This window comes from Columba livia, chromosome 2 (assembly GCF_036013475.1).
Source record: "Columba livia isolate bColLiv1 breed racing homer chromosome 2, bColLiv1.pat.W.v2, whole genome shotgun sequence".
In the NCBI taxonomy this organism is placed as follows: domain Eukaryota; kingdom Metazoa; phylum Chordata; class Aves; order Columbiformes; family Columbidae; genus Columba; species Columba livia.
In genome coordinates this window covers 100,056,757-100,081,479 of record NC_088603.1, presented here as the reverse complement: position 1 = coordinate 100,081,479, position 24,723 = coordinate 100,056,757, and the positions used below count along the sequence as shown (strand labels likewise).

At 38.7% G+C, this 24,723-nt stretch overlaps 1 protein-coding gene across 1 annotated transcript; it reads left to right on the top strand.

Moving 5' to 3' along the window:
* The first annotated feature begins 1,359 nt into the window (after positions 1–1,359).
* GALR1 (galanin receptor 1) lies at positions 1,360–15,183 on the top strand. The gene is made up of 3 exons (XM_005505268.3): positions 1,360–2,270; positions 9,321–9,386; positions 12,849–15,183. The coding sequence occupies exons 1-3, from the start codon at positions 1,569–1,571 to the stop codon at positions 13,164–13,166; spliced, it is 1,086 nt and encodes a 361-aa protein (XP_005505325.2). The 5' UTR covers positions 1,360–1,568; the 3' UTR covers positions 13,167–15,183.
* Positions 15,184–24,723: the final 9,540 nt, after the last annotated feature.

Genomic DNA, 24,723 nt, shown 5'->3' with positions numbered 1-24,723 from the left:
CATAATGGACCAGATCATACGCCGGTTTAATTAAAATCTACATCTGCAGAAGTCAAGAGCTCTGTAGTCAGCTGAATGTACAGCTGCTGAGATGCCTCAATAGAAGTAGCAAAAGAAAAGGTAGAAAAAAAAATCACATAAAATTGCGGACCGTAAAAAGCAAACAAAAAAAGCTCATTGCCTTCAACAGCACCTTTGAGCAGTTGTGTTTGTCCCTGCTGCTCCTCCAGGAAAACTGCCGTGAAGTACCACCGAGCCCTTGAGAAAAGCGGTCGCCATTGGGAGGCTGTGCCTCCTGCCGGATGCGCAGTGTGCGCTCTGCATCGCGGAGGGATTTTTAACAAGGAGCAGTCAAGGTCCTTAGAGAAAAGAGATAAAATACCGTATAATCAGCTGTAGCACGCTGACTGGCAATTTAAAAGCAAATGTTTAAGAACTCTCAGGCAAATATCTTTCATTCACAAGGTGTATGTGCCCGTGTGAATATTTACACGAACTTCCATCCATATTCTGGAGGAAGTTTTCTATTTCGCCCAGTTCTGAAAAAGATGACTTTTCAAAATCTGTTATTTCGGCACCTTTAAGAGCAGCCTGAGGCTGCGTGGCTCCGAGCCCGCCAGCCCTTGGCATGGATGGAGTCGTGCGGCGGTGGCGTTTCCAAACATGCACTCCGTGATTTGAGCCCGAAAAGCGGCCAGACTTTTTTTTTTTTTTTTTAAAAAAAAAAAAGGATTAACAGCGTCTGCCACCTTTTGGCCTGAGCTACTGCATATATACGGAATGATAAATAAAATCCTGCGAACGAGGTGAAAACAGTGGACATAGGCGGTGTTTAGTCTGAACTATTGCTGCCGGCTACCTGTTGAGGTGGGTTTACGCAGGCGCTTAATTACTTCTGTCTTTCCACGAGAGTTTATTTAAGCCGAGCTGGACCTGCCTAGTGCTGCTCCAGCCGTGCTGGAAGACGCGACTTCTGAGCCTCCTTTCGAGCGTAGAAGTTTTCTGAGGTGGGGGCTGGCTCTGCACTCGGTCTGTCGCCCCGGGGCTCCGCCGGGCCGCCCTGTGGAGGCGGCTACAGCTAAACCAGAGGTATAAAAAGCGGGATAAAAAAGTCTCCCATCCGTCTTTCCCAAGGAGACATCCCTGGGGGGCTCAGTCTCCCGCAGCAGCTGGCGGGCGGCCACCAGCGCGCTCAGGCGCGGAGGCTCCACCACTCCGCGAGGTGGACCCGGTTGCAGCGAGGGATTGAGCGGCCGCCGCCGGGGCGCCTCCCCCGGCGGAGGAGGCGGCGGAGACACCGAGCCCCGCGGGGAGGTGGGCGGAGGGCGCTGCGTCCCAGGGGGTGACCGGGGCTGCCGTGCCGCCTCCGCGCCTGGTGGCGGAGGCTGCGCCCCTGCGAGCCGCGGGGCACCCTGCCCGGCGACACCCTTCTCCCTTCCCTCCCTTTCTCCCTCTCCGCCGCCGCCCTGCCCTGGCTGGAGAGGGACGCCCCTGGCTCTTCGCGGTACCGGGAGGCGGTGGCTCCGTTTTCCGTCCGCAGAAACTTTGGCTGGCGTTTAAGGGGGAGGATGGAGCCGGGGGAGCCAGCGGCTGCGCCGCTCAACCGGTCCCGACCAGGGGCAGAGCCTCCACGCGGGGAGTTCAACATCTCTGGGCTACCAGAGACAGAGGGGAAGCCCCTCTTTGGCATCGGCATCGAGAACTTCATCACCTTGATCGTTTTTGGCTTGATCTTCACCCTGGGAGTGGTGGGCAACTCGCTGGTGATCACGGTGTTGGCGAGGAGCACGCCAGGCAAGAGCCGCAGCACCACCAACATCTTCATCCTCAACCTGAGCATCGCTGACCTGGCCTACCTGCTTTTCTGCATCCCCTTCCAGTCCACGGTCTATGCGCTCCCCACCTGGGTGCTGGGTGCCTTCATTTGCAAGTTCATCCACTACTTTTTCACTGTCTCCATGCTGGTGAGCATCTTCACACTCTCGGCCATGTCTGTGGACCGCTATGTGGCCATTGTGCACTCTCGACGCTCCTCAGCCTTGCGCATCTCCCGGAATGCACTGCTGGGTGTGGGGCTCATCTGGGCACTGTCCTTTGCTATGGCCTCACCCGTGGCTCACCACCAGCGCCTCTTTCACCGCGAGGCCAGCAACCAGACCTTTTGCTGGGAGCACTGGCCCAACCCACGTCACAAGAAGGCCTACGTGGTTTGCACATTTGTCTTTGGATATCTGCTCCCGCTGCTGCTCATCTCCTTCTGTTATGCCAAGGTGGGGCAAAGCAGGTAGTGGTGAAGGGTATGTAAAAGGGATGGGGGAGGCTATGATGGTGGTGGGTGGCCATGAGGTGTGGGGCCAACTCTGGGCATGTGGGAGGACATGGCACTCTCTAGAGGCTGAGTTTGTGGCACAAAGGAAGAGAGCAGGTTTTATAGCTGAGGGATGACTGAGGGGCACACGTATGTGTGGCACAGACAGGTCAGGACAGGGATCTGCATAGGGTGGGGAGGGGGATGTTGTTCTGACAGTCACTGGGGTCCCTCTGCCAGATTTCCTCATTGCAAAGTGCTAAGAAACCCCAGTACTCCGCTGTTTTCTCTGTTAACACAACTCACCTGTTTTCTCACAGTGCTGTATGAGGAGTTTAGCTCAACTAAAGTGTAAGAAAGCAACAGGTTGTTCAGCCTTCAAGACGAGGCATTGCTGTTCTTTAAAAAGAAGTGCGCTTAAAAATGACACAAATCCACCAGTCTGTTCTGATCCACTTAACATGTTAAGAGCAAAAGGTGCAACACACTGCCTGGCCCCTGCGAGCCCTGTCTTGCCCAAGTTGAAGTGGATGGGAGATTTACCTCTGTCTTCAGCGAGGGCAGGTGGTGCCGGGGAGCAGTGCATGAGGACCCAGGAAGGAAAAAGTAATAAGTAAGGGCGCCCGAATAAGTGTATTTGAGGACTTTTCTGCTCAGGTAGACTGTCACAGTTTTTCTGTGAATCTTCATCGCAGCTTTCAGTGTAGGGTCCACTGCTTACTGCCGGACAGGATTTGGAGCACCAGCTGCTGCCTGTGGGATTAGGCAGAGATCCTCCTCTTTCTGTGCCCACAACCTTCAGTAGTGGGATTTCTCCATAGGCAGTAGTTTACATTTAAGAGAATAGGTCTTCTCTTGCAAATAAGGACTGTTTAAGTGTTGAGAAGTCAGTTCATTAGTTGGCAAGTTCAATAGATGTAACTGAAGTATTTAATTTGAACAAGTAATTTTATGTTCTATTCAGTTTTGTATGTATTACATCAGCTTAACTGATGTGCAACTCAAGGCTAGATTGGCATCTAACTCTGCTAAAACCAAGTTTTGCAGAACTCAAAGGACAACATTTTTAAATTACTGTTTGTGATGAATCAAGTCCAACATGGCAAATGGAAAAGAAATATATGTTTTCATACATAAACTGAATTCTCTTTTCTCTGGGTGAATACACTAGTATTTCATCTGTAGTGGTAAATATGACTGAGCTGTGAGAGGGGTGAAACTTGCCTATAGCCATAGATCATTAGAGCTCTAGGAAAATATTACATATTTCAGGGAGAATGTTATGGAATGTGTGCAGAGGGAGCTTTTCGGCTATTAAGAATTCTTATATTTTTCAAAGCCGAAGCATTTTCAGCTTCAGCATAAAGTACCAGCCTTCAAAATCTAATATATGATTGAAGATTGAAAACAGGTTTTTCAAAATGAGTTCTGCATAGTATAGGGAAAAAAATATATCTAAGCATAGTAAGTATAACATACCTTATGCACAAAGCACCACTACAGAAGTAGATTGTTCAATATTAGTATGAGTATGTAGTTTAAAAACCCAACAAAACAACCCCCTCCCTCCAAAATTAAAAAACAAAAACAAAAACAAAACAAAACAAAAAAAAAAACAACCAATCAAGTGTATATAAAATACATGCTCCTAAGAACTTCATAAAATCAAGGCCATTCAAAGTTACAACTAAAATCTTGTGCTGTAATTATTGCCACACTAGGATCCCACCCTTGCTTGGTGATGTGTTTTGAACCTGTATGTGTGACCCTGCTTGCCCTGGTGTCAGACTGGAAGACCCAAGCTGAAGCGATGAGTATTAGGAGGTACCTTGGAGATACCTGGTATTCCCATCAGTGTCAATGAAGCTGAAAGATGCTGTGTCTTGTGCAAGACTATGGGACGCATTTGTACTCTGCAGTGTAAAGATTCATTCCTGCCCTCATTGGGAGCCACTGCCAAATCTCCAGCTGCAATATTTTGGCATGTAGGACACACTGAGGGAGAAATTAAGGATGATAGTGTTTGAAAATCTGAGCTTAAGTTTTAGATTTGTCAAAGCCATTGTTATTTTCACAGGTGTCAGGCAAAGTGCTCACTGCAAGCTGTTATTGATGTCAATAAAGTACTGTGACATACAACAAGTATTTTGCCTTCTGAATGCAGGCAGGGTTAGAGGATTGCTGCTGTGTAGTAGCAATAAATTCATTAGTTTCTTATGGACTTCACTGGTTTTCATGAACTGTGGATCAGCTAAATAACCCAATCTTCTATTACACTAGATTAAGACGAAGAAGACTCATTTCTCTATTTGAATATATTGCCTTTTCCAGACTTCTTTAAGGCAGTTCTGTTTCTTTTATAAGCAAATTGCAATTGAGCTTTCAGTTTTGAAAGTCTTATTTTTTAGGTAATCTAATAGGGAGCCACATTCATTCTCTCAGTCTCTCTTAAATTATTTTAGGAGAGATTTGCATTTTTCTCAGTGGACAGCAATTGTGTTACAACCCACAGAAGTGCTGAAATAGTAGTAGGTATTTGTGAACAGTGTCCTCCCACAGAATCAGAACTGGAAATGTTATGTCGTGCTCTTAAGGCAGAGATTGATGAGATCATGCTCTGTGTCCTTCATGTACAGCTGCCTGTTTTCCTCTCTCCCACAAATAACTTTGGTTCAGTTTCAACAAAATTTGAGGAATGAAAATATCTGTAGGAATGATATTTGCCTAGTTTGTGAAAACAGGAGTCAATGAAGAAGGTGGAAGGTCTCCGTCATCCTCTTTTATTTAAAGAGAGTCAGTTTGCACTCAGCTGTTAAACATCAGACGAACTATAGCAGGAAGAAGTCTTACGTCGCATCTACTCATGGAGGAGATTTAGCTTTTTGGGAGCAAACAGTCAAGGAATCACAAATCCGTAGGAAACTAGCTTTTGTCGCCTCACAGAACTATTCTAGAAAGGAGGTTACTACTCCAGTAGGAGGAGTAGTGATTGTATGGTTATTAGTTGAGTTACAGTGCCGCATACTTGTAGGCAGCCTGTATTATTTTTTTATTTAATTGCTTATCATATTACTTGCCATATTTTTTAATACTGAATTTTTGTATGTGTTTTGTAACAGTGCTATGATGTTTCTTCACTAATGTGCTCTTAAAGGGCAAAGTGATAAATGATTCCCAGTGAGTGTCTGACAATTGATGTCTGCCAGGGTAGTGCAATGTGCCAGCTAATTTTGTTTGTTTCTGCTTTTGAGCACCTAAATACGAGGATTCAGTCCTTGAAAGTCAGGCCTCTTTCAGTCATACCTCTTAGTTGAACACCTAAAATCATTCACAAATTTTTCCTTTTATAGATGTATCATGTTAAAAGCTTCTTTTTTTAAAAAAAAAAAAGTAAAATAATAAAAAAAAAAGTATATATATATATATATTTCTTGCCTTAAGAAAGTTTCCATTCTTATCTACCATTCTGATAATTCTGAATTGATGGAAGTCATGTATGGTTTATAGACTTGGTTAAAAGTAAGCCATATAAAGTAGGACCCTCAACATAAAATACAAACCTATATGGTTCTTGGCTTAAGATATTAAATGCATCTTGAATTTTGCTGAGCAGTGAGGGAAGGCTTTATTAAACTACATTGAAAAAGAAAAATAAAGAGTATAACACGTTAGTGACACGCTGTTAAATGAGAAAGGGTGAAGGATCTGTTGTGATGTTAGAAGTAGCAGCATTACTTAAAAAATTAATTGCAGGCAATGGCACTCAAATTCAAATCAAGTTGATACTATATGGTTCAGAATGTCATGGTCACATCATGGCTGTATTAAGCAAGCAGTTCATTCTTATTAGACAATGAGCTTGGGCTGGCTTTCCTGCTGCGTGATTGTCAATGGCTGATAATGAAGGTGTAGTCAGTGGAATGATTATATGCAGCCAGGCAGGACATAAACTTTGCAACAGTGTAGACCTCAGAATTTTGCAGTGTTTAGTAGACTTATGTAAATAGGCATAGATAGTTTAAACTATTTTTTTCTCTCTCCCTTACTGGAAAAGTCCTTTTTACAGCTTTATTTGGTCATAGTCCCTTAGGCTGGGCTCTCAAAACATGCTGAATGTAGTTCCTGAAACAACTGGAAAATAAAATTGGATTGTCTGTTGGCAAAATCCAGCACCTCCCAAATGCCATCAGTGGTAGTTGTGGTAGTGCAGTCCAGAGCAGCCTGGGCCTTCTTATATTTCTGTGATCCTACAAGTCTCCCTACACCCACTGTCACAACAGCTTTTCTTCCCACAGCACCACACCCTCATCATCAATAAAAAGGAAAGCTATTCCTTCCCCAAGAGCGAAATAAGCTGATTAACGGGTACATGAAAACTGAAATTAGAAAATTTCCATGTAAAGATTTAATTTTTCCACAGAGCTGAATTTTTTTAAAATACAACAGGTTGTGACCACTTATTTCTTAGCAAGGTGAGTATTTTGCTCCGTGAATTAAAAATGCACATGTAAATTGATTAGTGGATATTTTGAAATACTTTCCTTGGAGAAATAACTTGAGACAAAATTATTCATTCAGGTGAAGGGACGGTGGCAGTTAGAGGAACAATTGATTTTTAATTGGCCCAGAGAAGAGAAAATTTGAACAGGACAGTGAGGAAAGGTGTCTTTGATTTGCCTTGTAGTGTTTGTGCATAAACATGGCTTTTAATATCCCTCCACGGTGTTCTGTAAAGGTCTCTGAGAGCTGTTCCACTGCTTTTGACAGGTAATTAAAAGTCTATTTCTCTTGCTGCTGGTTTGCATAGCATCTGCTACACTGCCACGTAGCGCCAGCATGTTTTCACCGCAAACACTTATTTTGTGAAATACATATATAATCTGAAAGAGGGGCAGTTGAGAAAGATTCCTTGGAAGGTTATAATCTAAATCTTCGATGCCTCCCTCCCCCCTGTCCCCAATATCCAATTTAATAGCTTTTTCTACTGCATCTTTCATTGGACTGGAGGGAGATGCAATACAAAAATTTGTGCTAAAAGTTTCAGAACAAAAGAAAGAACTTTAAAAGAAGATTTTGCAGTTCTGATTTCTGGGAAGAGTTCATCTGACTTTAGTTTTGGCCTGTGAGGGAAAATCACCATACAGGACAGCATCTGGGTGGAAGGTAATAGGATTAGCAAAGGTCCAGTAGAAACAGCCCATCATTGTAAGTTATGTGAAGGGGGTGCGGTAGGTGAAAGAGCAGTGATGGGAAGTGAACTTCACTGTATTTCTCCCATGCTCTTTTTTGTTTTTACACTTTTCACCCATGGACTAAGCAATTCAGCTGTCTTGCACATGGTGCCAGAAGGTGAATAAAGAGTGTGTGAGGCATAGGATCATCTGCCCAGTCTTCTGCTGTACCTGAGGGGCTCTTCTGTCCCTTCCCTCTGGTCTGCTTCATGTTGGGGAAGGCAGAAGGGCTGAAGCCAAAAGCAGACCTTCTCAGAGAAAACCTGTTTAGTTTTCTCCTGCCTTTCCTGAGCTCAGGTTAGCCTTAGTAATGTCCTGGATACTGCTTCAGAATAGGGAGAGCATGCAGGGGTGTCTTTCACCCACAAACATGTTAGTGCAGAGATAAGCACAAATGAACTGCACTTCCAATGTTAAGTGGTTACAAGTATTTTTTATTGTTGTTTGTGGTTCACTGGTACCTAGGAGTAGTTACTTAAAAAGTGGAATCCACTGATGGGCTATGGTTATCCACAAATACCATTTTATTTACTGTAATTCATTATGTGTGTTTCTCAGACACAAATTGCAGAGTGGGATCAAGTCTATAGGTCATTTTGCATGGTGTCTGTCCTGTTAGTGGTTAGCTGTGCATCCCAAAGAAAACAGAGAAAATGTCCCAACATGATATAAGAGAATTTGAATTTACATCCTTTTCTCCACCTCACGAAGTCTCCTCATAAGCCCTAAAATTTAGTGCTATATTCCTTAAAAAAAAATCCTTTAAATGCTATATGATCTCATCTATTAATTCTGGATGATTTTACCTGTTAAATTGGTCTCAGTTCATTTTTGTGCTATGTGAAGTGCAACCTAACATCACCATCATCATCTAACCAAGCTCTACACTCTGATACACTCTCTAAAAAATTCCTCTCACCATATTTTAATTAAACTCTCGAGTTTAATCATCTCCTTTTAAAAATTCTGTATGGTTTACAACTTGTTAAACACATTCATCTGAAGAGCATATTCCCTGCCCCCCTTGCCTACAAATCATGCTATATGACTATATTAGATTCAGTTAATGACTGCAGGTAAAGTAGGGCATGCATCTCTACACATCCACTATCTGAAATCTTATGTGTAAATCATTATGTTAAAATTTGGACCCTGCTCTTGGATGATAAACCTTTTTGAAACATATTTTTAAAAATTACTTGTGAAAGGTACATGACAGAAATCATCAAATTGTTGATAAAAGTCACACCTCATGTGAGATACATTTTAGTATAAATTATTCTTGAAAGTATAGGCTTCTTTCAAAGATCAAATAGCACCAACATCCTGATTATATTAAAAAAATTACCATCTGATGAAAGCAAATTCTGCAGGTGACTCAGAAAAGGTCTGCCTAGAAACATACACTTTTAATGTTACTTGTAGTAAAGGTCATTCCAAATTAACAATCATTGACATTTATATGGAAGAAGAATGTTTGCTAATTCTAGATGCATGATAGATTTTCATTTGTTGCCTTGTTCACTTGTAATATGTATTTGTTATGTAATACATGTGAGTTTTCACACAAGAATTCAGTTATGATCTTCTTTGTATCTGTTAATTCACACAGATGCAGACATGTAATTCCTTTGGATTTTATACTGTGCATGTTTGAAATGTGTAAATTGAATCAGAAATGTTTGTAAGTGACTCATGAAGTACTGGAGAGCATACTCTGACATATATGGGTTTGAATTTTAGAAAATGGTGAAATACAAGATGCAAATTCATCTTTTCAGGTTCTTAATCATCTGCATAAAAAGTTGAGAATCATGTCAAAGAAGTCAGAAGCATCCAAGAAAAAGGTAGATTGCTTTCATTACCAATATCTATTTGTTTATGTTTTAGTTTTATGGCTAAGCTAATTTGGTATTATACTGGTTGTTGCCAAAGGTGTAATGGAGAGATGCAGTTGAGATGAAGTATTTAATGACATATTCAGTGTGTCTCTGAACTTAGCAGGATTGGAGTATTTTCTGATCAGGGTTTTCCATTTGCAGTGGATCAAGCCATTACCTGAGATCCACATGTTTTGAACTTCGGAGCACCTGAAATTCAGGCATGGAGAGGCTACCAATAATAGATGTGGAGTTTTTGCATCACCAGCATTTCCCCTGACTTGTAGATCTGTGTTTGTTGTTGTTGTTGTTCTTTTTCCTTTTAACCAGCTCATTTTTTAAAATAAAGAATTCCTGGGTTATATGATGAGACTTCCAAATAAGGTACATTGTACTTCCTGAGTCTAATAAGAGACTTTAATGATTCTGCAATTCTTGTATTGATTTTCCGCAAAACCTTTTTTTTGGTCTTATGTTCAAGACTTAAGTTATATACTGGTTAGAAGTAGGATTGTGAAAGGTCTTTAAAGAAGAATATTAGTTTTGTGATTTAGAACAATGTTTGAAAGATGTATTTATATATTGAATTTGTCTGTTAATATAGTATGGTACTGATTTCTGAGCAGATTTGACCACAGTAGTCGTTTGGCTACTCAGTTTATGAATGTGGAGTCAGAAAAACCCCTTAGGCTATAGCTCTTCATTCGGTCTGATCACTATTACTATTTGGTTATGCAGACAGCAATGTAAATGAGATGTACATGGGCTCAACAGGGAACAAGTAATCTATTATTTATGCATTCTTTTTTATTTGTTTGAAAACCATCCTAGTCAACAGATTTTAATTCATAGAATTAAAAGCATTATGGCCCTGATTCCTTAAAACACTTAACATGTATACTTTTGCACTTAATGTTGTCAAGGTTGAAGGTGTAGCTCTCAAAGGTGTTCTGTACATTGCCATTGCCTCTACTCTCATCTAAATTATTCTCAAACTGGAAATATCTGTGCATTTCATCTAAATGCTAACTCTTAAAAATGTCACATAAAAATCAGATCTGGCTCAGACCTAGCCTTTGTAGATTCGGGGAAAAGCATTATAGATATGCCCAAGACTGCTTGGATGTATGAAGGTTCAGTCAGTAACCAAAGGATGAAAAAAAAAAGCAGCACCTCAAACCTTTTTTTGGCTTAGAAAATAAGTCTCTGCTTCTAAGGCCTAACTCATGTTTTTCAAAGCAACTCTGTTTTCACTAGTGTGCTTTTTCTCTCTGATAGTAATGTATCTTTCTTCTTTTCCTTCAACCTTTTTATTAAGAGTGCATTTCAAGCTTAATTATACTTTTCTAACTTTATTTAAATCTTATGAAAATTTCAGAAGTAGAATCTTAAAATTAATTTGCTATATGTGTGGGAAAAAGTTAATGAAAAATATGACTGTCTAAATGCTATTTTTTGAACTTTTTGGTCATAAAGCATCAATATTAACATCATGTATTTCAGGTGGGTTTTATTTGCTGATGAGAAACCCAAAGCAAGCTCTTCTTAGACTAACAAGAGCTTCTCTTTAGTGTTACCTTGGTAGCAAGGCATATTGATGATTTTGGAAGGGTAAGGTCTGAATTTAGGGTTAGGAGGAATAATGAGATAAAACAGATGTTGTGATGTTTCCCAATGAAAAATTGTTTATTCTGCACATATGAAATACCTTAAGTAAAATAGTTAAAAGAGACACATGGTCAACCTCTACTTTCAGGTGCATCTATAAGTCCATGATTTTCCTGGTGTAATTTTTTTTTAGAATTTAAGTAATACACCTCTTTTGAAGTGATTGTACATGTGGTGTCCAGATAATCTGTTTTGACTTGGAATATTAACACGTTGGAAGGGATCAGAGAATGAACTGCTCTTAATTTATTCTTCTTTGTTAGCACATATTCTCCCGATGACACCTGAAAGAGAAAATATTTGCACGGCTGTTTGTTAGTGGCAACTGATTTAAACTCCATAGGCTAAGTAGAGGAACAGCTTGTGAAAACAGGTGGATCCTTGAAATTAAACAAATTATATTTACTACAGGTATAATGTCCTTTGGTTTCTGTGGAAAGATTTTACTAACCAACAACAGTGTCTGTCATAAGTTATTCTGACCTGATGACACAAAAATTAAACGTTTTTTTTCTGTAGGTTTCTATAAGATAAGTCATGTCGTGATTAGGTAGGTCAGTCTGAATTATTACCAAGCATTAATCAATTCAAGAAGTATAGACCAAGCTCAATAAACTAACAAAAAGTCTATATATTCTCTGTGCTGCAGTATTTATCACTTTGTTAGTTTTCCCTGTGAAGAAGAGCCTAAGATACTGAAAAATTATGTTGTAAAGTGTTAATATAGTAATTATAATGGTCCATGACATAATATATTTTGCAATTAATTAGTGGGCTTTTATTGGGAGTCTGGTTTAGTTGAAAGAGATACTTGTTAGAGGAGTACATATCAATTAGTTGAGCAACTGTGAAGCACTAATTGCTGCTTCTGAAGTAAGTGAAAGCTAAAGAAAATATTGACAGCCAAACTCCACTGTGTCCTAGGAAAATGCCACTGGCAAGCAAAAGGTCTGTACTGATACTGTAGCTGTCTGGATCGATCTAATTAACTCAATGGCCCTCCCTCTCATAAATAGCAACAGTGGAATCAGGAGGCAGCACTGAGGGTATTTTTGTGTTCCATTTCTCTGAATTCGGTGTTCACTGATGAGCCTTAATTTCCAGAATGGTTTTGACAATGTGCAGTCACCATAAATTTCAAGCTCCTTAACTTTTCTCTTTTTTCCCCTAGTTGTATCCTGGAATGTTGCTCTATGACTCTCCCCCTGGAAATTTTCTGTTTAAAGGAGAAACTTTCAAAAAAGCCCCTGCTCCTTTCGTAGACACTTGAGCAAAGTGTTTGTCTGACTGCTTTAAGCTTTTCCATTAGCTGCTTTCATGTTTAATAGATTTCTCTTGCAATTTTGATCAGAGGTTCTTGTGTATTCTGTTGAAATATAGATGATTAGATCTGGATGAGATTTCCCAAAGACCCATATTACCATTATTTTACATCAAGCTTATGTCCACCTCAGAAAAGGCTAGGCTTTTGTGCAGGGAACCAGGAGCATCATTCTGTGCCTTTGAGCAAGGTTGTACGTTTGCCTTTTACCGTGACGTTTTCAAGGCTAAGGTTCTCCTTGCCGTAGTTCAATATTCAAAATAAAGCCCATATAGGTAATGGAGTAAAATCAGTAACAAATATTCCAAAGTGCATTCTCTCTCATTATACCTTGTTTGTTTTTTTTTTTCTTTTCTTTGTTTTAAATGTTTTTGAAGTGGGTTTAAAGCTGATTCTTCAAGTGCTCATCAGACATCTGTGTTTTCCTTCCCTTGTCTCAGACAGCACAGACTGTGTTGGTGGTGGTGGTGGTTTTTGGCATCTCTTGGCTGCCGCATCATGTGATTCATCTATGGGCTGAATTTGGAGTTTTCCCACTGACTCAAGCCTCCTTTCTCTTCAGAGTAACTGCACACTGCCTGGCTTACAGCAATTCTTCTGTGAACCCCATTATATACGCATTTCTCTCCGAAAATTTTAGGAAGGCCTACAAACAAGTCTTCAAATGCCAGGTGGATAAGGAGTCATCTCTGAATGATGCTAAGGAAAATAGAAGTCGGATAGATACGCCATCATCTACCAACTGTACACATGTGTGAACTTTGAAAAGTCCTGTGTGCTGGCTCTTCATTTGTGTGAAATAAACACCTAGAAAACAAAGCACAATGAGCTTTATCCTGGGTTAATCTTGATGAAGCTAATCAGTATTCATATACTGAAGTTGGGTTTGTAGCAAAAGTTTGTGAAACTGGTATGAAACACAACTGGCTTACTCCTCTGCATCTTAGATAGATTTGTCAAATGAAGCTCTTGGACATTTAAAAGATACTTGAGGAAAAAAATGTTGGAGATGATACGTCTGTATTCTTACTCACTAAGCATACGGTGTGTGAACATTCAAATATACAAGAAGGAGAAGGTGATATTGGACAGGTAACTTTCTGACTTGTTACTCCATCAAAGTGAAGAGATGGCTAAATTTTCTGTCTTACAGATAATAAATATTATAGTACTATAATTTCAAAGAGGAAAACTTTTGTTCTCCTCAAATTGTTTTGACAATGCCTTTTTTGTTTTTAAAGCAAAGATGAGCTCTGATTCAAAATTGAAATAGCTTATGTATAACTTGAGGCAATTGCTTTAGAGAGGAAATGCTAATTTTATCTGGTTAGCGGTCTTTCTAATGTAACATACTGAGTAATGATGGACTTTTTTCACTTCATACGCCCGCCTTACTGTATACACAGAAGTTTGTGTATGCTATGTAAGGTTTTGTTTGTGGCCTGCATGTAGTTGTACCAAAAGGAGGATTTGTGTCTGTCTGTGATAAGCTTGTCTTCATGTGTTGCATGTGGTGTGTGTATGTCTTGTTAACTTTATAGACTCTGAAATGGAGAGAGAGTTTTAAATGTGCAATGTACACATATGTTTTAAAATGTCTCTCTAAACCGGAAAAATTCAGAAGGATGCACTTATAAAGTATATAAGGTAAATGGTCCAATTCTTAAAATTCCTAAATAAAATGAGTAATTTCAGCCATTTTATAAAAAATACTTCATATGTCTTTAAGTGGTAAACCACTTAAAAGTAGTGGTTTGAGAACATTGTTGTTAGCTGGCGTAAGACATGCTTTTCCCTTATTTATTAATAACCTGTAGATTCATGGAGTAAATTAAGTTGAAGGAGCCTCTGGACATCCTCTGACAGCAGGGCTACCCTCAGAGTTGGAATGCTGCCTTGTCTAGGCAAATTTTGAAAAATTCCATGGATGGCAATTCAGCAATTTTTTGGGGCAACCTTTCCCAGTACCTAATCACCCTCACTCATGGCTCATCACTGTGCACTTGAGTATTCTCCCTAATGAACTAATGCATAATTTAAGGTGGCAATTAAATTTACCCCCAGCTTTCTCTTCTGAAGCAATGTGTGGTGCGCAGTCTCTCCTCATCTGTTGTGCTCCAGCTCCCTGGCCGGACTAGTGATGTTCCACTGGCCTTCCTCCAGCTTACCCATCCCCCTCATGTACTGGGGTGTTCAAAACCAAACAGTGTGTTCCAGATGTAGCCTCATGAGCACTGAGCAGACTCATTGCTTCCCGTGACCCATTGGCTGGTTCTTGCTAATACAGCCCAGTATTGCAGTAATTTGTTGCTGCAAGGGTACACTACTGAGTCATATTTAATTTCTGCTTTACAAGCACTCTCAAGTCCTTTTCTGCAGAATTGTGCTTAGTCCAAGTCCAAGTTTCTGGACTTTGCTTTTGGGTTTGTTGAACTTCATTCACTTGATAGCCGTTACTTCCATTCTTGTGCCTTATAAGGGCTCTCTGAAACGCATCCCTGCTCTCCAGCATATCCACCCCTCCCCTGGGTTTGGTGTCGTGTGCATGCTTGCTGAGAGTCCTGCACCCTTGTCTGAATCTTTGAAGATGCGAAATAGTGTTGGCCATATGCTCTGTCAGATTCCCTTTTCTCCAAAAACTTGTTTTAAAGAAAAGGTTCAGAGTGGTGGGACACATCAGCTATGGAGTGTTAGTTCACATGAAAATATCTATGTTTTTGTGTCAGTATTGTCTGCTTGGAATAAGTAAAATAATGTTCAAGACATGCTATTGCATGTGTGGTGTTTGTGTCCATTCTTTCATGTGAAGAGCCAGTTTGATGATATTGCTAGGAACACAAAATGAATGAAAAAAAAAAACAAAAACAAACAACAAACCAAACCTCAATTGGAGAAGAAGAGTTTATCTGTAAAGGAAACCATTTGCTGAGTTAGGATTGAGGTTAGGAAACACAGCCTAGAACAATGTCGAAGTTCCTTTGAGTTTTCAGATCCTCATCACCTACCAATCACTCAGATTATTAAAGCACTATCAGACTTCAGCTGAATTTATAACATATTAGGAGATTCTACAGCTTTGAAATTTATACATTTTTTCCTTTTAAAAATAGCTTGCGATTTTATTACTTTGAATAAAAAATTACAATGTAAATATGTAATTGTCTGAAGTTAGCATACTGAATTTATCATCTCATCTGGAAAAGGCACTTTTTTTCCTTAATTGTACAAAATTTTAAGCCCAGATGTTTGATAGTAATGGAGCTGTATCTGAAATATTACTTATAAAGGGGTGAGTCGGGGGACTGCAGTAACAACTAGTTAGTAAGGCTCCACCTGATTCCTGGTGAGTATCAATAAAACTTCCACCTCACTTTTCAGAGAAACCTTCAGAAGCAGCTGACATGCCAAGGCTCAGTTTCCTGCCTAAAACATGCTTTTGTTGATCAGTGTCTCTAGCGTGACTTTGACATGCTCAGCTCTGTCACGGAGGTTGTGAAGGTAAAACCAGTGTTAATGTATTCTGTGAATTGTGTCTGACCCCTGAGCAGCTGGATAGTTCAGCAGGAAGTTGTTCCACGAAAGTGGCTGATTTGGGCAGAAAATTAGGGAATGGTCACTAATGATCCCTTGCAACTGGATACCTGCTTTCAAGTTCTGAACTTGTTGGCAGGGATCACTGTTGCTGCTGGAGGGCAAAGCAAAAGGTTCACCTCACTCACTTGCCTGATATACTTTTTTACACCTTTTTAACCAGAAAGGGAGAATTGGAGAAACCCCAAAAGGAACTGCTACTCCCATGTTTTTTTATAAACCCCCTAAAATTTTGGTTTATGTATACTGCCAAAATGCTACCTCTTTGTACAACCTCACAAGTTTTTCCTGAAGTTTAAAATGTACAATGCACTTTCAACACTGATTATAAAAGTGGTATAATCCCATCAGATCAAAGTAGTAGGAGTTGTTCAGTCCATCTTATAAAACTGTGTCTTAGTGGAGAAATGTAGAAGTCTTTCCATGTCATAGTTGTCTTTGCAGAGTGGATAGAGGACTTGTGGAGAGGTAGCATCTCTACAGTACATCATGACAAGGTGAGATGGTCTCCTCTCTCGCAGGCCCTGGAAAGGAGCTCAGTTCTGTCCATCTTCTGAGGTTATACTAAGACATTGCAGCAGGTTTATAGCTAATTTTGCATTTTATATCTCAGGTTTACTGGGTTTTTTTACCACTTTTGCCTTAAAAAGATAGAGAAATCTTGGTGAAACACTGGGACAGCTGAAAGATAGAGAAATCTTGGTGAAACACTGGGACAGCTGAACCTTGAAGCTGTAAAGACTAGTGATTATAGAGGTCAAGAAATTATTCCATCGAAGTGCTTCATGCAACGTTAACTTTGCCTGCTTGTGGGTGGGTGTTTGTAGTATGATACAAAAGATTACAGCAGTGCTCTTCAACTAATAAAGCCTAAAATACATTTCTGACGTATGTGTGCACACAAATATACACTGTGCACTGCTATACATAAATCAGATTTAGGATCCATAGCCAAAATTGAAAAAAAAGAAGGCACTTAACCAACATACTGTTCAACATAATTGTATCACCCAGTCACCTAATTTTGAAGAACGTAATCATTTTAGTTGAAAGTGAAGCTAATGATTAATGGCCACTTCTCAGTGAGTCATTATACTACACAGTTTTCAGTCAGAAGTATGTACTAAACATTTATGACGTGTATTAATGTAAATATTCAGAATTGCCTAGAATTTCTATCTTGTACCAAAAATGTAGAATTTCCTAATACTTTTTGTATGTCTAGGTTAAGTAACAAAATCATATACTGTAGGAGATTACAAAGATATCACCAAACTGGCTGAAATTTTATGTAAAAAAATATTATGACTGTATAAGGAACAACTTTAATTTTGTAGTGGAGTGTTCCCATCTGCACTCTTAATATTCTTTCAATATTTTTATGATGACATTAATTGGGTCTTTGATTATTTCCAAATTCTTCTGAAGTATTTTTCTAAATTTAAACACTGAAAAAGTACATATTTTCAAAACCATTTAATTTTTGGCATGATAGGACAGTTTATGGACAATTATCCTTTGAGCTTTGTATTCACTTCCCCTTTGTATGCATATATCTTTTTCTTAAAATCTTACCTTTATTATTTTCGTGATCTATTATATCTTCATTTAAAAAAATAATGTCAGCATCTCCAAGAGATAAACATTAAGCTTTGTATATTTAATGTTGCAGTGAAGTAAAATTTACTTTAAATTCCACATTGTAGGGAAAGTGAGTGATCTTTTTATAAATAATGTTGTCAATGCATTATTGTAGACAGTGTTATCTTCATGGTTGCTTCACAATATGATGTGTCACATTGAACCTAATGATATTTGTGGTATTTTGGGAAAGGATAAAAGCAGAGAAAAGAACAGCTTGTAGTTTACAGAACTTGTGTTAGTGTTATGTATTCAATACAAGTACAAGTGTTGAAGACCAGAAAATTAGAATTCTGTGTTTGTTTCAATGTATAATTAATGTAAAGTAGCATGCAGTTGTTTTAAGATATACTATACTTTGCACGAATTTTCAAGTTATTTTTTCAATAGGTTTGTACCATATCTGCTTGTCTCTACAATATGAAATACAAACTGCTTTTCTTACAAAATGTTTACATGATACTTAAAAACAAAAAGTGCCCTCAGGAAAACTTCTAGAAAAATAAGAGTTTCATGGCTAGATGTCATTATGGGTTAAAAATTCGTGTTCGAAAATTTAACCGATATGAAAAACATTCTCATTTTCAAGTAATTAAGTGCAGGAGAAAAGATCCTTCTTCTATTCAGAATGGTAAATGTCAATTGGATTTAATGGAATTCATTGATACTTCTTATTCAAGTGTGATTTAAATCTCTGGAATTTATGCATTTCTTAAAAGACAGACAAACAGAGCCAGATCCATATATTTTAATATTAAAGAAAAAAAAGCTCTCTAATGATATGAAATACAAACCTATTTTATTACATTAAAGCCTGTTATGTGTCTCCACTCTTGGAAGGAGGCAGTCAAATTGGTGTATATTGGTGTGTAGATTTGCATAAACCTTGAGCAATGGCTATTTCCACACAGTAAAAACAGCTATATGAGCAGGAAACTGGAATACAGGCAGTTCTAAACCTAACGAAATGTACTTTTAGAAGCAAAACTAAATGCCACATAATGGATTTTAAGTGATGTGCGCTTTTATCTACCAATTTTTGTGTGCAGTTCTTAAAGAATCATCTCTACATGAGTATGTACTTGACATTTGTAGATACATTGGTGCACCTTGGCCAAATACATTTACCGGTTGCAGACTGAGGTCTTATTTTATAGAAACCCTTCCCTAAGTGCAGCATTCTCCCCTTGGAAAACTTCGTATCGTTTCCATTGCATGGTTATTCCATTCCCTCATAAACACCTAAACATATTTCAAATTTACTGAGAAAAGTAAAATCTCTCCTGTAGTAATACATCATCTTAGCTATATAGATGTTGCTAGCAATACCTGCAGAGAACTTATCAAGTTAAGTTTAACACTAAGATTTTGAAAGAAAATATGAAATTCTTGCTGATGGCTTGTAGTTGTGACATTTATAGATGAGGTGATGGCATGAGGGTGTTCCTCTACATTGAATTTGCAATTTAGCACAAGTAAATTTGTAGTTTTAATATAATAAAATGAAAAGTCATGCATTTAGGAATGAAGAATGCGAGGGAAACTTGAAGAATTTGCTATTGTACTGGAAAACGATGACACTGAAATTGTCAGTTAACTAAACATAACCTCCAACTCTGTGTAACTGAAAGGACTTGCACAACCCCTAGAATCGTTAATTCAGAATGTGGCTGTACCTGGGGGGTGGCACTGGAAGCACTGCTGCCAATAGAGAAGCTTTTGCAAAGACATTTCCTAGTTGTTCTTTAGAAACAAAACAAAACAAACAAAACCCACCCACCCAACCAATCACAACAACAACAAACCAACAAAAACAAACAAACCAACCCCAAACAAACAAATACCACAAAAAAAAACCAAACCCAAACCTAACAAAACCTAAACCCGAGCTGAAAACTGTTTGCAATTCAGCAGAGAGGGGATGGTTGAGAAGTGGCCTAATTACGTCACACAGCTTTGTACTCATGCAGAGAAATACCTGATGCTGCGCCTCTCCTAAATGAGTGGATGAGTTCATAAGATCCTGCCCAGTGAAATTAAGCTACAATGGTTAAATTTGTAAATGAAGTGGAAGTCTTTTCATTAAACCATGGGTATAAATAACCCTAGAATGCTTAATGAACAGCACTATATATTTGTCTTGCTTCGTATCACAGTTGAGTATTTCTCAAAAGATTTTATGTATTTCAATCCCAAAATATGGACCAGGTGATAGCACTGCTATGAACAAAAAAATTGCAGCTTATGTTGCAGAGTATTTAGACCTGATCATCACAGTGGCCCCTGCTGGCTTTAGTCTATTAGCTTTCTTACTCTTTTTTGTAGATATGAAGAAAAAAAAAAAATCACAAACCAAAGCTATTATTCTTTCTGTTAGTGGTCATCTGAAAATGTACCTAGGATAACTCCACAAGTGGGCTACATCCTGCAAAGATGTTACGATGATTAAGGAATTAAGTTAAAATCTCTGGCATATTGTTAGAGGAAGAAGTAAAATGATTCTGTAGGCTTTTTTAATTGTACTTAATTAGCTTTTGTCATAATTACTCTAAACATAATCACTCTGCATTATTTCTGCACAGCAGTTTATCGTTTTCATGAAAACTATGAGCTGAGGGTTGCCAGCACATTTGAAACACCTGGTGCTAATTGCGTTTCACTCCATAAGTCAATGTAGAGATTTTTACCAACCTGTTGTGAAACCGTATTGGAAATCTTTACAAGCTAGAGGGTCTCACAACAATAATGTTTTCATTTCAACTCAGACAAAATTAATCTTGCTTTAGCTATTCAAATAAATTAATCCCACAGTTCTCTGTAAAGGCAGGGTGTGTTGCTATAGATTCAAGGGTATCCTGATAATATGGCTTGATGCAGCAGCTGAAAAGTAGCACTTGAGTATTAACATCAGAGGAGGAGAAGGAAGGGTAGAGGGAGAGTAGATGTTGGAGACCATCGGTTTTTGTGAATGGAATATATTTAGGGCTCCAACTTTCAACCTCTGCCTAGGCAATACTTAGTAGTTTGTAGGCAATTTGTCAGTATAAAGAAAGAGCAGAATCTTCTGGACTTCGGTCTTTACTTTTTACATGTATTTATCTCTCCATGTCTACCATAAACCTAGCAAAATAATATTTCTAATTTTCATATTTCTATTACATTGTCCCTCCTTGCTCTACAGAGTTGTCCTGAAATGCATTTTCAGCTGTTCTTGAATTCGTATAGGTGAAGACTTAAATCTACTTTTTAAGTCTTGTGGTAATCTTAAGAAAAAAAGATTTATTTTACCTCCAGTTCTGTGGACACATGACTGCAAGGCATTGTTTACGTATAAATCACTATTAAACATACAGGGAAACAAACCAGTAACTCTTGAAATGATTGTTGGGGGAAAATGAGACACAGCAAGTAGGTTCAAATATGGATTTAGTTTTCACCTGCAGTATTACAGCTCGTGTTCATGTGTGAAACTTGTTGAGAAAAGATACTCATGGTATGATGCCATGCTGGAGAAATTCTGAGGCTAAAAGTAATGCAGAATTATACTATGAATATGGGCATAAAATATTGTCCAGATGTAGGGCTCAAGGCCATTTTCCTGTGGATGACATCATACAAGGATGTTTAGGTTGTTTTGTAATGACAGAAACCTCATTAAAATATTTTGGTGTTTTGCTAATTTTGCAAGGAGCTTCCTATAGTGCCAAATGAGATATAATATTGTATTTAAATTAGGTATTCAATAGTTTACATTAATATATAATGGCAAGAGTTTGTTCCTCTTTTTGTAAGACAGCAGTATTATCAATTATTTTGTTGAATACAAATGGAAGTAAATGGTCTTTTCTACTTTTAATCTGAATCTTACAGATTTTGCCTACTCTTAAATATACTGTTCAGAGACCTTTCCCACTTTTCATTGTGAAATACCAGTTTTTTATGTGATTTTAAGTGAAATCACTTCCATCAGTGTAAAAGATCATGGTAATAAAATGGCTGCTTCATGGCTGATAAAAACTAAATTGTTATAGCAGGAACTACACTCTGCACATTAATTTGTTCTTAAAATTTGACTTACAACTTGTAATTGTAATCCTTCTTACGTGTGAATGGTATTTATTGTATTTAATTCCGCCTGGCTAAAAAATATGCAAATAGAATGTGTTATATACTTGGTGATTCAGATTTTTAAATAAGTGTGTATTAATCAAATTAAAGCTCATAGCACTGAATGCCTGTTCATGTCCCGCTTTTCTAATCTGTAAAAAAAAACCAACCCACTGTTACTGAAAAATACAATGCTTTTAAATTACTTTTATCCTTCCAACAATTAGTGCACATGAGAGAGAAAGAAAGGGAGAATATTTCTAAGGCTATATTTCTAAAGCGAAAAACTGAATTACACATCATTTTAAGGAGGAAGCAAAGTGAAAATAAGGGTCAAACTGATCTATTATTGCTGCATATTTATGTAGATGACCAAGTCAAGTGCATCCCTTGTTCTCATCAGAAGAAACAATGAAAACTTTCCTGTTGACCAAGTTAAATTCTATTATCATTCCAGTTGTATTATAACTTCTAATACACTTCACAGAATCAAAGTTATTGTTAAATTAATCATCAGGACTTCACTGAAGGAAAGCAAACGATAAACCCATTAATATATAACAGTCAAAGATATTGAAAAAAATAAGTGGGATACTGGGCATGCCAACTATCACGGGGCAGCTGGTAAGTTCTCCAGCATGCAATTTTTTTTTGATGGATTTCTATAAGATTTAGCAGGTCAGTAAACTTTCCTATCAGCCACAGTTCTGTTATGAACTCTCACTTTTTTTTTTTTTTTTTTTTTTTTTAAATCTGATCTTGCTTCTCAGTATACTAGCAAGTCTTTCTAATTATTTCAGTGGAAATTGGATTTAACTCCCTCTCCTTTTCTGTTTTCCCACCAAGTTCGGCTGCCCGCTTGCATTTGCTGCATACAAAGTATTAGTGCCTCTATTCTATACAAAGACAGAAATTAAAAATCTAAACAAGATTAAAAATCAGAGCTTTCATTATTATCTTAGTATTTACCTTCTAATCTGATAAAAGGCTCTACAGAATTGTAGTCATATTTAAAAGAAATAAACCTTGGTATTTGATCCATAGAAAATTTGCCAGTTTCATCCAGAAACACACGATAGCGGAGAGTTTTTACCTATAATTAGCTGCTATGTAACGCCAAATTTGGTCTTATGTGCAACAGCTCAATATTACTCTTTGAAAGTCATTACATTCCTTTGGGCCATTACTCAAAGGAATCTCAGCTGAAAGATTTACTCTTTCAATGTCTTCCCTGATAGTCAGATATCCAGGGAATATTCCAGATACTCCACATCTAGCTGAAACCTGAAATAATGACTTGGAGGAGTATGTTGCCTATTTCCTCCATCTACATAAATTAATTTTAATAAGGTAGGTTCTCCATGGTCCAGAGGATTCATATTTCAATCATTATAGTTCTTTTCCTTCCTTCAGTGAGCAGATTATAGGAAATGCAAATTCTTCCAGGCATCTATTTATTTGAGACATGTTTAAATTACTATCTGCGTCCTCAGCTCTGGATTGATTAGGTTAGGGTAGAAGAATAAAGTATCTTTGTAGTGAAAATATCAGCTCAGTGTGGAAAAAAATGTCCATGCCTTTCTAAGAGTTCTATAGCCCAAAAGTGTATTTCCTGAGATTTTGTGTGAAGCCCTAGAACAGTTAAATTACACAGACCCTTTCCTACTTAAATCTAACTAACACATATCTTTTGCTTTCCCAAATATTGTGTACTAATTTCTTAACTCACTCTTCCTTTCCTATGCCAGATACAGATGTTCAAAGTTTCCTATGACCCTAATTATAGCAGCTCTAAAAGCAGAGAAGACAATTAAAAATATAACCTGGTAATCAAGGAAAATAAATATTAGGGCAGTACTAAACAATGCTGGGGCCAGATGTATTTCAAAGTGTCGTTTTTTCACCTTTTCATTTATACTGGACCTTTCCCTTTAGGCAAATGACAGGACAGAGACTGCTAGCTCTCTCACTAGCACCGGAGTACAACCAATAACCTGAAAGATTAATGAGAGCCATATTACGATCATGAATACTTAGCTTTTTTGTTGGCTGGGGGGTAAATTGTCACACAGAAAAGTCTAAAAATGGTCTCTAAGAGAAAGTTGTGCAATGTCTTGTACTAAAGCCATGAATGACTGACATAAAGCATTTGTCAGGTATCGGTGAGCCCATAATTTTAATTAATATGCCCAACTCACAATCTGAAAGGACTCAGTAGAACTTTCTGGTCATACTCCTCCTACTGGACCTTAGGCTGGACAAGGTTGGGCTTCTCCATTTGGTTTAATTTGGGGTGAGTTTTGAACTGAGACTAAGCCATCTTCTGAAATGAATCAGTGAGTTAAGATGTGAAACATCATAGCATTAAGGCTGAGATTGCCCTTCAGGTTGTGGGAATGGCAGAGAGCAGCTATTCCTCACAGCTCCTCCATGATGCATTTAAGCGTTCCATACACTCCTCTGTAGATGTGCCTACATTAGTGTGGAGGGTTTCTTCTTCAGTTATGGGTTTGTCACGGGTGTGTCACACTGGACACACTCAAATACATGGGGGTGCAGCTGAAAGCATCTTCCTCCTGCCAGGACACCACTGATGCCATTCCCTGGGGCACAGGCAAAGGCACCTTCTTCCTCCTGTGGAGGAGAGTGCTTCTTCTCCAAGGTCATTGAGCAAGAGACAGAAACAGCACACCAGTGTGAGAGGCCTTAGGGAAGTCGTATTGCCTGCTGGGCACTATCCCCTCCTGTGTGCCTGGGGTTGGCAACTGCGACAGCTTCAGCCCCCAGTCATGGCCAGGCAAGGCCATGGAGAAGGGGCCAGACTGAGTCTGGGCAGGGCCATGAGGACCATGGATGGTCCTGGCTCCAGGGCCCATGATTGGGCAGTGCAGGGCTGCGGGCATCTGGATACAGGCCCTGCTCCAGCATCACTGGGGCAGGGGCTGATGGCTCCAGGGGGCTGAGATGGGGTCCAGA

Coding starts and splice junctions, on each gene's coding strand:
- GALR1 (XM_005505268.3), top strand. CDS start 1,569: ATGGAGCCGGGGGAGCCAGCGGCTGCGCCGCTCAACCGGTCCCGACCA. Junction 2,271..9,320: donor TCTCCTTCTGTTATGCCAAG/GTGGGGCAAAGC, acceptor TCATCTTTTCAG/GTTCTTAATCATCTGCATAA. Junction 9,387..12,848: donor CAGAAGCATCCAAGAAAAAG/GTAGATTGCTTT, acceptor CCCTTGTCTCAG/ACAGCACAGACTGTGTTGGT.